The 13,246-nt window shown below is 31.3% G+C and overlaps 1 protein-coding gene across 1 annotated transcript in view; it reads right to left on the bottom strand.

Moving 5' to 3' along the window:
- Nucleotides 1-13,246, bottom strand: part of Atf2 (activating transcription factor 2) — a 94,931-nt gene that overhangs the window by 37,022 nt on the left and 44,663 nt on the right. Inside the window, 5 exon segments of the mRNA XM_078017632.1 lie at nt 412-526; nt 1,178-1,356; nt 3,152-3,280; nt 3,415-3,533; nt 6,562-6,658. Of these exon segments, the coding sequence (XP_077873758.1) occupies nt 412-526; nt 1,178-1,356; nt 3,152-3,280; nt 3,415-3,533; nt 6,562-6,658 (639 nt within the window).

Below are 13,246 nucleotides of genomic sequence, written 5' to 3' on the forward strand. Positions count from 1 at the left end.
TTTTTTTTTTTTTTTTTTTTTTGCCTGGTATGCATGAGGCCCTGTGTTCAATCTGCAGTTAAAAAAAAACAAACACAAAAAAACCCCTTCAGAAATCAGAAATACCTGAATTCTACTAATGTAGGCAAATTGAAATGAACTGAACAAGGGGTGGAGTTCTTAGTATTAAAAAAGAAAAAAAAAAAGCAGGAAATCAAGATTTGAATGGGAAGAAAAACTGTTTTCTATCCAAATACATTTGCCTACAATAGTATATTTTATTACTACAAATATCAATAAGTAAATATTACCCACCACTAATAAGTATTTTGTTAAGTTTAGTTTCAGCTAATGAAGCAGTTCCAAATATATTTTCTAACTGCTTTACAAAAACCAGTTTGCTACAAGACTTAGTCTAACTTTACAACTTACTGGGACTGCAGCTGGAACATGCACATTAGAACTTGTAATTGATGCAGGAATAGCAACAGGCATGGTTTGTCCATTAGGGAGATGTAACAGAAGAGGAAATGGGCCTGGTACAGGGCTAAGAAAAACAAAACAAGGGAAATTTTAAAAAAGCCATGACAATTATCCCTTTAAAAAACAACAGTACTCTTATTCCTATTAATTTAAAAATCTTAAAAATTATTTAAAAATAAATTTTCTAATCATTGTAAAGCAAACTGCAAAATTTAATTAGTTTTAATTGTATCTTAAATGTAGAATCTATTCAACAGTGTTAAAAAATGGAAAAGATTATAGATTCATTTGGGACAATATTCTATAAAATGGGAAAAATTCTCATCAAAAAGCTCTTGGAAGCTACTTGCAAGAACTGAAAGAAATGTTATCTGATAATGTAGTAATTGTATGTTTTTCTTTTTTTTGAAACAGCATGAAAATAAGAGATCATTTTAAATTCATATCCTATGATGATTTGTTTTTAACTAAGATTTAGATATTTATTTTCTAATCTATAAATAGTATTTACAGTAAAAAAAAAATCAAGTTTTCTGAAATCAAAATATGCAGATCTCTCTCTCTCTCTCTCTCTCTCTCTCTCTCTCTCTCTCTCTCTCTCTCACACACACACACACACACACACACACACACAAACACTAAGGTCACAATTTGAATAATTAAATGTCTTAAGAAAAATCTAACAATACAGTCAATGACTGGCCAAATCACTTACACAATTGGCCTGTTGGAGGATGGTGCCTGGGTGATTACAGTACTTGAGGTTGGTGAAGGTACTGCCTGCTGAATAATTACACTGGAGTCAGAACTTGTGAGCAGCACATTGGGAACCTGTAATGATGCTGGACGAACAATAGCTGATGTGGGTTGTGCTGTTTGTGCCAATGGTACTTCCTATTTAATAATGAGATAAAAAAAAGGGTGTCAATTATAATGCAAATCAATTTGTGTACCCTATTAAACAGAATGAAACATATTTCTAAAAGCATCCACAAGATAATACTTGAACACCCAAAATCAAATTAATTGAAAGTACATTTTAGGGGATTGGGATATAGTTCAGTGGTACAGTGTTTGTCTAGCATGCGTGAGGTCCTAGGTTCAAATTCCAGCATCACAAAACAAGCAAAATTTAGAGGCAGCTGTGAAGCACTATGCAGTGCTCAATAATTTAATTTTTAACAACTTTTTTTTTCTCCCAGAATAACTGTGTTTCTATCAATCTATAAAAAATTAGGCTGAACAATTTGGCTATGATTTAATGAGAATTTCAATAAAATATGCAAATACAATTCATTTTCAGGAATCACAGAACACAGAATCCAAAAGGAATTGCCTAATCATACTCCCTCATTATACTGTATGGACAGGAAACCAGTATAGAGAGATTATGTCATCATTAACCAAAATTCAGTAAGAGAAATGCTCAAAAATATTTTAAAGCAACACAAATGTTTGCTAATAGGTAGCTACCCCTCTAATAGCCATAATTTCTCAATATCAAAAGGCCAATATTGCTATCTTGAATGTAAAATAAATAATTACTGGAGTAAGACCTTTCTGTATTAAACGGAAAAAATAATTTATGACTCAGCCAGAGCCTTAAAGGTATTCTTTTCCCCAGTTTCACAGATTAGCAAACAAAGAGATTAGGGTCTTACTCACAACTCCTTAACTAATTGGTATAAAAACTGGGTACAGTATGTTCTTTAAATTGGTCTATACACTGCCACTTACTGTGGAATTCTTACTAAGGTACATAGAAGAAGGAGCTTCATTTACTCAAGAAGTTTGAGAACCTGTAACATGTTCTCAAAGACTGGAAAGAGAGATAATAAACTAAAACAAAACAATTTAGATTGTTAACAAGTGTGAAGTGTAACAGAATAATAAATGCAACATAATAAATAGTGGAAGATCTAAGGGTTAAAGTAGAGTTGGATATTTTAGATAGAATAAGAGAAGGTAAGCTGTTTTGCCAAATGATATCTGAACTATATTGAAAGAGTAAGGAGGAAAGCATGCTAAGAAGAAGGAAGTAATATCACAAGTAATATCTCAAGGCAGGAAAAGCTTACAGTACTTGATGAACACAACAGAGGCAAGAGGTTGAGGATGAATGAATAGACAAGTTTAGATCAGAGAAGGCTTATGTTAAGGAGTGTCAATTATCATAAATACAATGGCAAAGTATTGAAGTATTTTTCAGCAGTGGAGCTGCTTTATTTATTCATTCATTCATTCATTTATTTATTTATTGGTGCTGGGTATTGAACCCAGGGCATCCAGCATGCTGAAGCAAATGCTCTACCACTAAGCTATATTTACAGCCCCAAAGTATTTTTTAAAATATTTTTTCATGTTGATGAACTTTTTTTATTTTTTTATTTTTTTATTTTTTTTTTTATTTTTTTATTTTTTTGTTGATGAACTTTTATTTTATTCATTTATTTATATGTGATGTTGAGGATTGAACCCAGTGCCTCACACATGCTAGGCAAGATAATTATCTGTAAAGGTAGAATCTTTTTCCCCTGAAATGTTGAATATTCACAAATATAAGGTGACAATGAATTTTATATAGTTTAATACACTGACATTTTGTAGAGATTAAATAATTAAACTTTACTGGGAGCACCAATTTTTTTCCACTTAACTTGTATTTCTACTACACAAATATATTCCTAACCTTTTCATCACTGGTAGTAGACTCTGGATGAGGTAAAGGACTATCCTGGTGAGTTGTTTCCACAATAGATGGTTCCTCAATTTTGCTTCTTATGATGGGTGTTGCAAGAGGGGACAAATCTAGAGGCATCTAATACAAACAACAAAGAAAATGTTATAAGTTCAAAAACTATATCAGTATGTCTAAATTAAGAAGCAGGAAATTTATACGATCATTACTTTTCCAATCAGAAGTATTCTTTAAGTTCACAGTTAACAACATACTTTTTTAATGTCATCTTCTGAAGCCTTCTTGAATTCATTCTCAAATGGACTTGCCAACTCATTAAACAAACCCACTTCTTCACAGTTTTTCAAGAATCTTGTTGGTGTTGGGGTCTGATCTGAAATAAATGTCAAGAAGTAATCATGCAGATTTAAATACCACGTTAAGACTTTCTAAAATATAGCTAGTAAATTAACAAATCAGCAGGACTGGTTCAATCAGTTGTTAATGCTCTCTTTGAAATCTCTTCCTTTAAAACAAATAAAATTTGGTTAAGTTTTTGTTGAACTTAAAAATATTTTCTCCAACTTCATGAACCATAAAAATATGAAAGAAATCCTTTTGATTCCATAGTCCACTCCTCTCTGAGTGGAGTGGCAAAAACATACTCTACTCTAGAGATAAACTATTATCCTAGTGATTAGAATTTTAAAAATTTACATTAAAATTGTAATTGTTTAAATACATGCAATTTGGGAAAAAGTAGAGTAAGAGCATCTATATTTGCTTTAACTTGACCCTTCTCCAGTTGTTTATAATTTAGTCTTAAAAACATTAAGATAAAATATAATCTTTAATATTTAATAGGTGGACCAAAATACTACAAGAAAGAAAAAGAAAGTTAAAATGAGAGCCCTAAAAACAAAAGCAGCCCTCTTCACTATTGTCAACTGAAGTTCATTTTCTATTTTAATGCATTTTACAAAACTGGTATGAGGAGTATGTTAGAGTCAAGTATCAAAAAAAGTTCTAGCTTAATTTTTACAACTAACAATTACTTTCTCACAAATTGAAATATTTCCAATGTACTTCAGTAAGTACTCATGTTAGGTACATTAACATGTTTATGTATTGTTTATAGAATAAATACCAGTTAAGGCCCATGGTTAATGAAAAATAGTAAATTTATAAAATTTAACCATTTAATCTTATTATTTTCAAGGCTCTTTATTCATAGTAATTAGAATTGGTAGTGTATTTAAATTTCATTCACATTTTATATACTTTAGAGCATCGATTTTATAGGTTATAACAGGAATCTAGTCTAAACTAAATAAATGTTTAGACTACCAAGGTCAACTCCTGGTTTAAGAGAAAAGCCAAAAATATTTTTTGTGAAAGTAAAATTCTTGTACTTGTTAACTATTGTTTTCCCAAAGTGGGCATTACTATTTTATCTTTTTCACCACAGGTATACCCAGAGTAATATTACATATAAATACATTTTAACACTAAAATGACCTACTTGTCACATACAATAGATATAATTTAAACCTGTCTCAGACACTATTAGTAATATCAGAATTACTTTAGGGACTCTGCTATGTCATAATTTTACGTGTAATTAATCTTTAACCTATGTCCTACTCCAACATCCAAAAGACTTCCAAAATCATATTACAGTAGGGGACTTGCATACATACATCAGCTTAAGTCCCTCATGACTGTATTAATAAGTCAAATATGACTTGGACTCTTCTGTTTACAGCCAAAAGATTTGTCTATCTAAGCTTATTAAAAGTTTCTTAATTTATATTAAAGGGATGGAAAGTCTTAAAAATGCATAAGTATAAGTCACTTTTATTGATTATTAGAACCATCAGACTTGAGACAAGTCAAGATAGGCACGATCGTTTGTATATGGCTACCGATCAAATATATACCACATACATCATGCATTTTATTTATACAGTAATGTTAAACAATCATCTCAACATGTCAGTAAAAAAATGTTCAAGTGTTGTTTGTGCTATATTTTTACACTCTATGAAATGTGATCAGATAGGAAAATAATTTCTAGAAACCAATTTCAAAACATTTTATGAATTCAGAACTTATACAGAAAAAAAATGCTCTCAGGGAAACAAAAACCTTTATGTAGGGAGTAAACTTTCCAGGTTATTTTTCTTGCTTTTTTCTTTTTATTTTTTTAATTCTAGCTCTTAATATCTATAATATTCCAAAGAAAGGCTCTTCTCTTTTACTTATAGGACTGAAGATAAGTTGAAAGTTTCCTTAAAAAAACTTACCAACTTTTTGTTACCTCCAATTTCTTCATTACAAAAATTTAGATACTGAAAGTACAGGACGAGCCATCCAATATTGTCTTATTATCTACCCAAAGCATTGTATATGACAATTTAATCTCAATACTCAGTAATAATTTTAAAAATACTAATAATATTCAGGTATAATTCCAAAATTGCAAACAGTATAGCCTAAGCTTCACAAGAGAAAAAAAAAGAATCTTGAGTTAATTGAATATAATGCAAATCTGTCATTATGATATAGAAGGTCTAACTAACATTTTTGTAAAGTTTGATATTAAAACTTGTTGTTTAGGCCCTCAGTGGCCCTAAGTTGCTGAGGCTGGCCTAAAACTTGCAATCCTCCTGCCTTAGCCTCCCAAGTCGCTGGGATTACAGGCATGTGCCACCGAACCAGGCTAAAACTTATTCTCATAATACATAATCAGAAAATATGCAAATGTACTCAAATTATACATAATATATGTGGGTACATATACATGAATGTGTGTGTATATACTTAAATACCAAAAAGGCAGCTAATATAGCATGCAATAACAATAAACCAATGCATGAATTAGGTCTTTCTTCTTATTTGTAATGAAAAATAATCACCTGTTTGTTTAAGTAAAAATGTATGATCAACACACCAAAAACAGCACTGACTGAATTTAGGCTCCTTTATCAAGAATATTTTATTAATACAAATAAAAAGAATTAACAAAATCCTAATGGACAAGTCTCCTAATTGCTCTTTCTCCATCATATAGCCTTTTAAACTGAGTTAGGACAGCTAAAAGAAACACTGACTAAATACCATATTAGTTCAATTATCAGTTAACTGTAAACTTTGTAGATTGTATGAATACTCCCAGAATTTCAATTAACTTCCATAAAATTAACATTGAAATTTATATTTGAAAAATAGACAAAAAAAAGTGAAATGAATGGTCAGAAGAACACATGAAAATGTAATGGGTAAAATGCATGTTGCCAACATTTACTGTAAATGAAGTAATTGGAGTATCACCAGACTATAATATTTACAGAGAATACACAAAAATTGTGCACATTCCAGGTGAAATATGTATATAAGCTATTAAAAAAGCATATACTAACCAGCCACAATGACACTGTCATTACGTGCTGGACCAAATTTCAGTGTCATCTCATGTTTATGTTTATGGACAGCCAAATGATCCTCGTTGGTAAAACGCTGTGGCAGAAAGTTTTAAAATATAGTTAAGATTTTCAATTTGATCAAATAAGTAAAATGATAAGGAAATTCATTTCCACAACATGTAAAACCACCATTAACAGTGACATAGCAGTTTGTCAACTATAAAAGGATCTACTGTTAGTATAGACAAGCATACTATATTTCAAATAATCACAGAGAAAGTCATTACCCAATGAAGAGCAATACTAATATATTACTAAATCACATAATTTGAGAGCATTTAAAAATAAAATCTAAGGCAAAGAAACTTTACATAAATTTCATTTGGATACTAAAACCAGATCATTATTATTTTTTTGTTATATCAGTGTAGAAATATATACTCCATGGCACAATGACTTTTAAAGAAAATTCTATATTTAGCTAGACTTAAGTTTACTTACCACTTTTTTACTGAGAAAATTTATTTAAAAATATTACTACTGAACAAATAAAAAATAAGTCATGATTTCTGTTACCACATAAAAAACAATGTCTTTGTTATAATCTAGTAAAGAAACAGCAACCAATACAATGATAAATCGGTTCATCTAAATAAAGTGTTTAGCTTACAGTAGCTAAAGTGATTTTTTAAACTATGGGGCTTATATTAAAAGTGAAGCAAAATTATTTAAAGGCTATCTATCACATTTTTTCCCTTCACTCAACCTGGATAAATCCTGCATATTAAATGTGACACTTATGAGTACAATATAATAAATACATTGTTTAAATATTCTCTTTATGAAGATGCTCCTTATCAAGCAACATTTATAACTACCTCTTGTTATTTCAGAGCAATTATTTTTTTGCCCAATTCCTGGTTTGGAGCATTAATTTAAAAATGTTAAGTTAATGGATCTAAACTCACTCTTTAGTCTATAACTTTACAAATAGGGATGTTAAAATTTTATATATAACTAACTTGGTTTTCCCAAATTACTAAAATGGATCTCCCCCTATTCAATTCACTATATCCTTTCATGTAACTAGTAACAGTAGCTTTAGGCTAACCCTAAAACAATGTAAAACAATTAAATATTTTCCTCCACTATATATATATATATATATATATTTTTTTTTTTTTTAAAGAGAGAGTGAGAGAGAGAGGGGGACAGAGAGAGAGAGAATTTTAACATTTACTTATTTTTTCTTAGTTCTCGGCGGACACAACATCTTCGTTTGTATGTGGTGCTGAGGATCGAATTCGGGCCACACGCACGCTAGGCGAGCGCACTACCGTTTGAGCCACATCCCCAGCCCCCACTATATATTTTATTCTAATTTTTTTCAAGCATGCCATGGAGTACCTATATCATCACTAGCCCTCAGCCTACAGATGTAAAAAGCCTTTATCTATGTCCATTATGCTCTGTGTAACACATTGGTTATAGCACCTATCATAATAGCATATATATTTTCATGTTCTTTTTAAGTAGGCCAAGCTCCTACTATCATCCTCCAAATATAACATGTAGTAGTATGCTAGTAGTATGCTTTAGCTATATTTTATCATTTAGTCTTTAGATTACTTCACACCAGGGGAAAATTAACTATTATTTTATGGTCCTCAGAACCTTCCTTTATTTCCATCAAAGGCAATCTGGTCAAAATTTAGTTATTAAGAAAAGACTGACAGATGGATAGATGTCCATTTTCTAACAAACACTTATAAAAGTAACTATAATATATGAAAAAATTTATTTTTGCAGAATCTATGTGAACTACTTTCCAGCCAAACTAAATGGTTTATTCTAAAAGTAAGTTTTTAAGAAAAATTTTTAATGATACTATAAAAGTGTTCAGATGCAACAATACTTCTGTCCCTTGCCTTATTTATTCATTAACTATTCAGACATTTACTGAGCATCATCTAGGGGCACTCAGACAATCTTAACTTTTCCCCACTTAGGAACTATCTTCCTTTTACTTTATCATTATAAGAATCCCTCCCAACTTTTGGGGAATAAGTATTGGTGACACTTTTGACAAGACTGCTAAATAACAAAACTCCTGGAGAATGAACATATCTGTAGTTTACTAACATTATTTTATTGCTTTTAATATTTTGTATAACAATTTTAAATGTATGTGTCTTATATTCTACACTAAAAGTATATTAAAGCAAGATTGATTTTATGTTCCAAAGAATGTCACAATGTAGTTTTTCCACTAAAGGAAATCATTAAATATTTGTGAATGAATTCATTTTAGTATAGGTTTCAGATTTTAAAACTGTAAAGTTGGTAAAATTAATAAGAATAACTTACAAATTTTTCTTCTAGGAATTTTATTCTATCTGTATTCTCTGCTTAGTTTTGACCACATATATTCAAATCAAAGATCAACTGGGGGGGCTGGGGTTGTGGCTCAGTGGTAGAGCACTTGCTTTAGCATGTATAAGGAGGCACTGGGTTCGATCCTCAGTACCACATACAAAAAGAAACAAATAAAATACAGTTATTAAAAAAAAAAAAGTAACTGGGGCTAGGTATACAGCTCAGGAACTGGGATTGTAGTTCAGTGGTAGTGTTTGCCTACTATGCTCAAGGTCCTGAGTTCAATCCCCAGCACTTCAAAGAGAAAGAAAAGGAAGGGTGGAAGAGACACAGAAACTACCTATAAAGCAAATAACACTGTCTTCTTTACAAAACAAATATGAGAGCACTAAGCTTTATCCTAAGTGAAAAGGAGTGGTTGTAACAAATACTCAAGATCATATGAACTAACATTAAAAGAAGAAATCCAAGAAAGATGCATTTAAAAACTCTCAGGGGATCCACAGATTGAATTTACCTAAATGTTGTTTATAAAGGGATTAGTGATCATACACTAATTTATATACACACACTTTCTGATGTGAAGGACAAAATATACTCAATTTGGCCCTTGATACAGGTGACTCTGACCCTGGCTATATCTTAAAACATTTAAAAGAAAATTAAAATCAGCATGAAGAAGCAATCTGGTCAAAATGTGTGTTGTGCATGTACACATACGTATTCTTTTTTCAACAAATACTTAAAAGTAACTATTACATGCTAAAATGTGTGTGTGTGTGTGTGTGTGTGTGTGTGTGTATGTGTGTATTTGCACCATCTATGTGAACTGCTTCAAAACTAAAGGGAAGATAAATTTTCTAGAAAAATTATAGTGATCTTACTAGCAATACCAACACTGAATTCATGTTAATTTTTTTCTTCTAGGCAATTCAAAGCACAGCCCCAATGCAAAATGCTATAGAAATTCACAAAAATACAAGTATTTTGTTAAGCAACAGAAGCTTGAAATCTATTACTCAATAAACAATGAGAAAAGCAGTGAAAAAAAAGTGTGTGTGTGTGTTTTCTGTTGTTGTTGTTATTAGATTCCTGATAGGTAACCATTTCTCTTAGAAAGTTAAAAAGGAAGGATAACCTGACAGATGGGATAAAGGTGAATCAGTTGTTTCCCATAATAAATTAATGTAAGCAACTAATGTAAACTCTGCTGAGAAATCTGTGTTTACAAGGCTCTACTACTCGCCAGAATTAACTTCATAAAAAAATCAGTCATTCTATATTTATCTATTCACTCACATCTACAATATACTGATTATTATTCCTAGTTAACATATTAAATAGACACAAATAAGTTTTCTAGTTATCAAGCCAATAGCTCATTTTACTACCTCTTTCACTAGTTGAAGAACTTGAAAAGCAAGAAGTTATTGATTAAAAGAAGCCTGCCTTAACTGAGACTTTAGAGTAAATATAAAGCCTATCTATCTATCTATACTTTGTAAAACTGCTTATAATGTACATTTTACCAAAGAAGCTATTTTCAATGAAAATATCACCAAGGCAAATACATTAGAAATAAAACAAAAGAGTACCAATATTAAATCAATTTTCACTAAATTTTTTCTATCTCTTACAGCATTCCATAGAACATTGCTTTAATACAACTGAAATTAACAGGAGTCTCATTGTGGAATACCTAACAGTTAATTAGGCATAATAAAAAAAGATTTAATAGCAAGAATCATCAGGTGAACTCTTTGTACCAATTTCTAAAGTCTTTCTCTTAGGTAATATTAGTAACAAAATACATTTTAAATTGTAAAAAGTCATTTGAAATTTTCAACTTAACTAATTCCATTAAGTGTGTTAAAGCTAAAATTAATACTGGTAATAATATTACTGCTTACTGATAAGAAAAATGATTTGCACTACCAACACCAAATTGGTGCCTGTAAAATTAATTCTTATTTACAACCTTCTCTCTCTCTCTCTCTCTCTCTCTTTACACACACACACACACACACACACACACACACACTGGAGATTGACCCCATGGGTGCTCTACCACTGAACTACATTCCCAACCCTTTTTATTTTTAATTTTGAGACAGAGTCTCATTAAGTTGCTTAGGGCTTTGCCAATCGCTTATGCTAAACTTGAACTTGTGATCCTCCTGGACTCAGCCTCCAGATCTAAGCCACTGGGATTATATGAGTAAGCCACTAAGCATGAACTAATTTTGTTTTGAATGAGAGGCAGAATTTAGGAAATGCTCCAAAATGTTAATGAAAGTTCTTTTTGAATTTCTTCTTCTTCTTCTTTTTTTTTCTTTTTGCAGTACTGGGCACTGAACCCAGGGCCTTCTACATGCTAGGCAAGCACTCTACCACTGAGCTATATCCCTAGCCCTTGTTTCATTTTTTTAAAGACAGTATCTCACTGAATTGCCCATGTTGGCCTCAAACCTTTATCCTTCTGCCTTAACCTCCTGAGTAGCTGGGATTACAGGCATGCTCCAATACTTGTGGTTTTGCTTTGAATTATTTTGTCGTTTTAAACTTGTCGACATTTTCTGTGGTACTTTTATAATTAAAAGGAAATAATTTTTTTAATGTCAAGAAAAAATACACATATACAAGGAACAGCATTCAAGTAAGAATCTCTTGGTATCTTAGCATGCTATTTAGGGATGACTCATTATATATGTTACACAAGAATATGCTTGGATTCAAACCTAGCACTAGTATTTACTAATTCTGTGACTCACAAAAGTTCAGCAATTTGTCTCAAGTTTAGTCCTTGTCTGTAAAACGAGGCTAACAATACTGACTTCACAGGGCTGTTACAAGGATTAAATGACATAGAACACATCAAGTTCTTAGTATCAGTGAGTAGCTAAATAAAAAAATGCTATCATTATAAATGTTTTTATTACTAAGATGACTATTATATAAACCTTTAAGTCTTCCAATCCTTTTTGAAACAAGTTGGGCACAGATTAAAAAATACATATGATAAATATCTGATAAATATTTGGAAGCCCTATTCTGTGGCTGGATAGGTAAATTTTATGTACATATGTATTTCACAGGTAGTACTGTTTTTGTTGTTACTTTGTTCTCAGTTACATTTCATTTTGGAAACTGTTAAATTCACAGAAAAGTAGAAAAGATAGCAAGAGATTTCTAAATGCTTCTTAACCAATTTTGGTTCCCCTAATGTTTTCTCATTACTAGGTATACTGTTCAAAACTACGAAACCAACATTAGTACATTACTATTAACTAACTCAAGATTTCAGTAACTTTGTTTTAAGCTTATCTAACTAGACTCAGGCTCCCACTGATTTTTTGCTATGTATCCAAATTTAAAACCATTTCTGAAAACTATGACAAGGACTGCTAGCTGTCTCCCAACAAGTAGTCCTCCTTTTACTTCAATAAAAATAAAATGTTCAGCATTTCAGGTGAGCATTTAGTCACCCACAACAAAGACTACATTTTCTAGCTTCCTTTGCAGTTGAGTGGCCACTAATTAAATTCTGGTTAAAAGGAATGATTGAAAATTATGAATTTATTACTTCTAGCTAATGACTTGAAAATGATGGAGATGTAGTGTATGCTCTGCTTCCCTTTTTCCTTACTATTATTGTGGACTTGATGGCATGAGCAGGAATAGCTTCTTGGAGATACAAATGGAAGTCACATGTTGAGGATGACAGAGGTAGCCTACTGACCCTGGAATTCCTATTTCTGGACTATTACATAAGAGACAAATATATACATTATTAGATTGTATCTGTGTGCTAACTTGTATCCTAAGTAATACAAAGGGCTAAAAATTTGCCATCTCTTAGGCTATTTCAAAAATGTGTCAAAGCCTCAAAGTCTCAAAAGATTATTTTGTTGGTTCAATGAAACAAACAGAAGTCTAGTTTTTAAGGTGACTATATTGAAGGACATATGTTTGTATGTCTTAAGTTCAGGTATGATTTCTTTTCTATATTCAAATCTTCCACACTTCTCTTCTCTTCACTCAGTTACTATGAGCAAACTATTCATGGTTTATCTAACAATAGTTCCTTCACTTCATAACTGGATCATATCTACTCTTACTTACTTAAGGACTGGACCCCATTCCTGCAGTGGTCCCCTAACTGTGCAGTAACAAATACGCTGTTACATTCCTACTTTTTTATTTTTAGTTGTAGTTGGACACAATACCTTTATTTTATTTACTTATTTTTATGTGGTACTGAGGATTGAACCCAAGGCCTCGCACATGCTAGGCAAGTGCTCTACCA

The sequence above is a fragment of the Ictidomys tridecemlineatus genome, chromosome 7 (genome assembly GCF_052094955.1).
Source record: "Ictidomys tridecemlineatus isolate mIctTri1 chromosome 7, mIctTri1.hap1, whole genome shotgun sequence".
Taxonomy (NCBI): Eukaryota; Metazoa; Chordata; class Mammalia; order Rodentia; family Sciuridae; genus Ictidomys; species Ictidomys tridecemlineatus.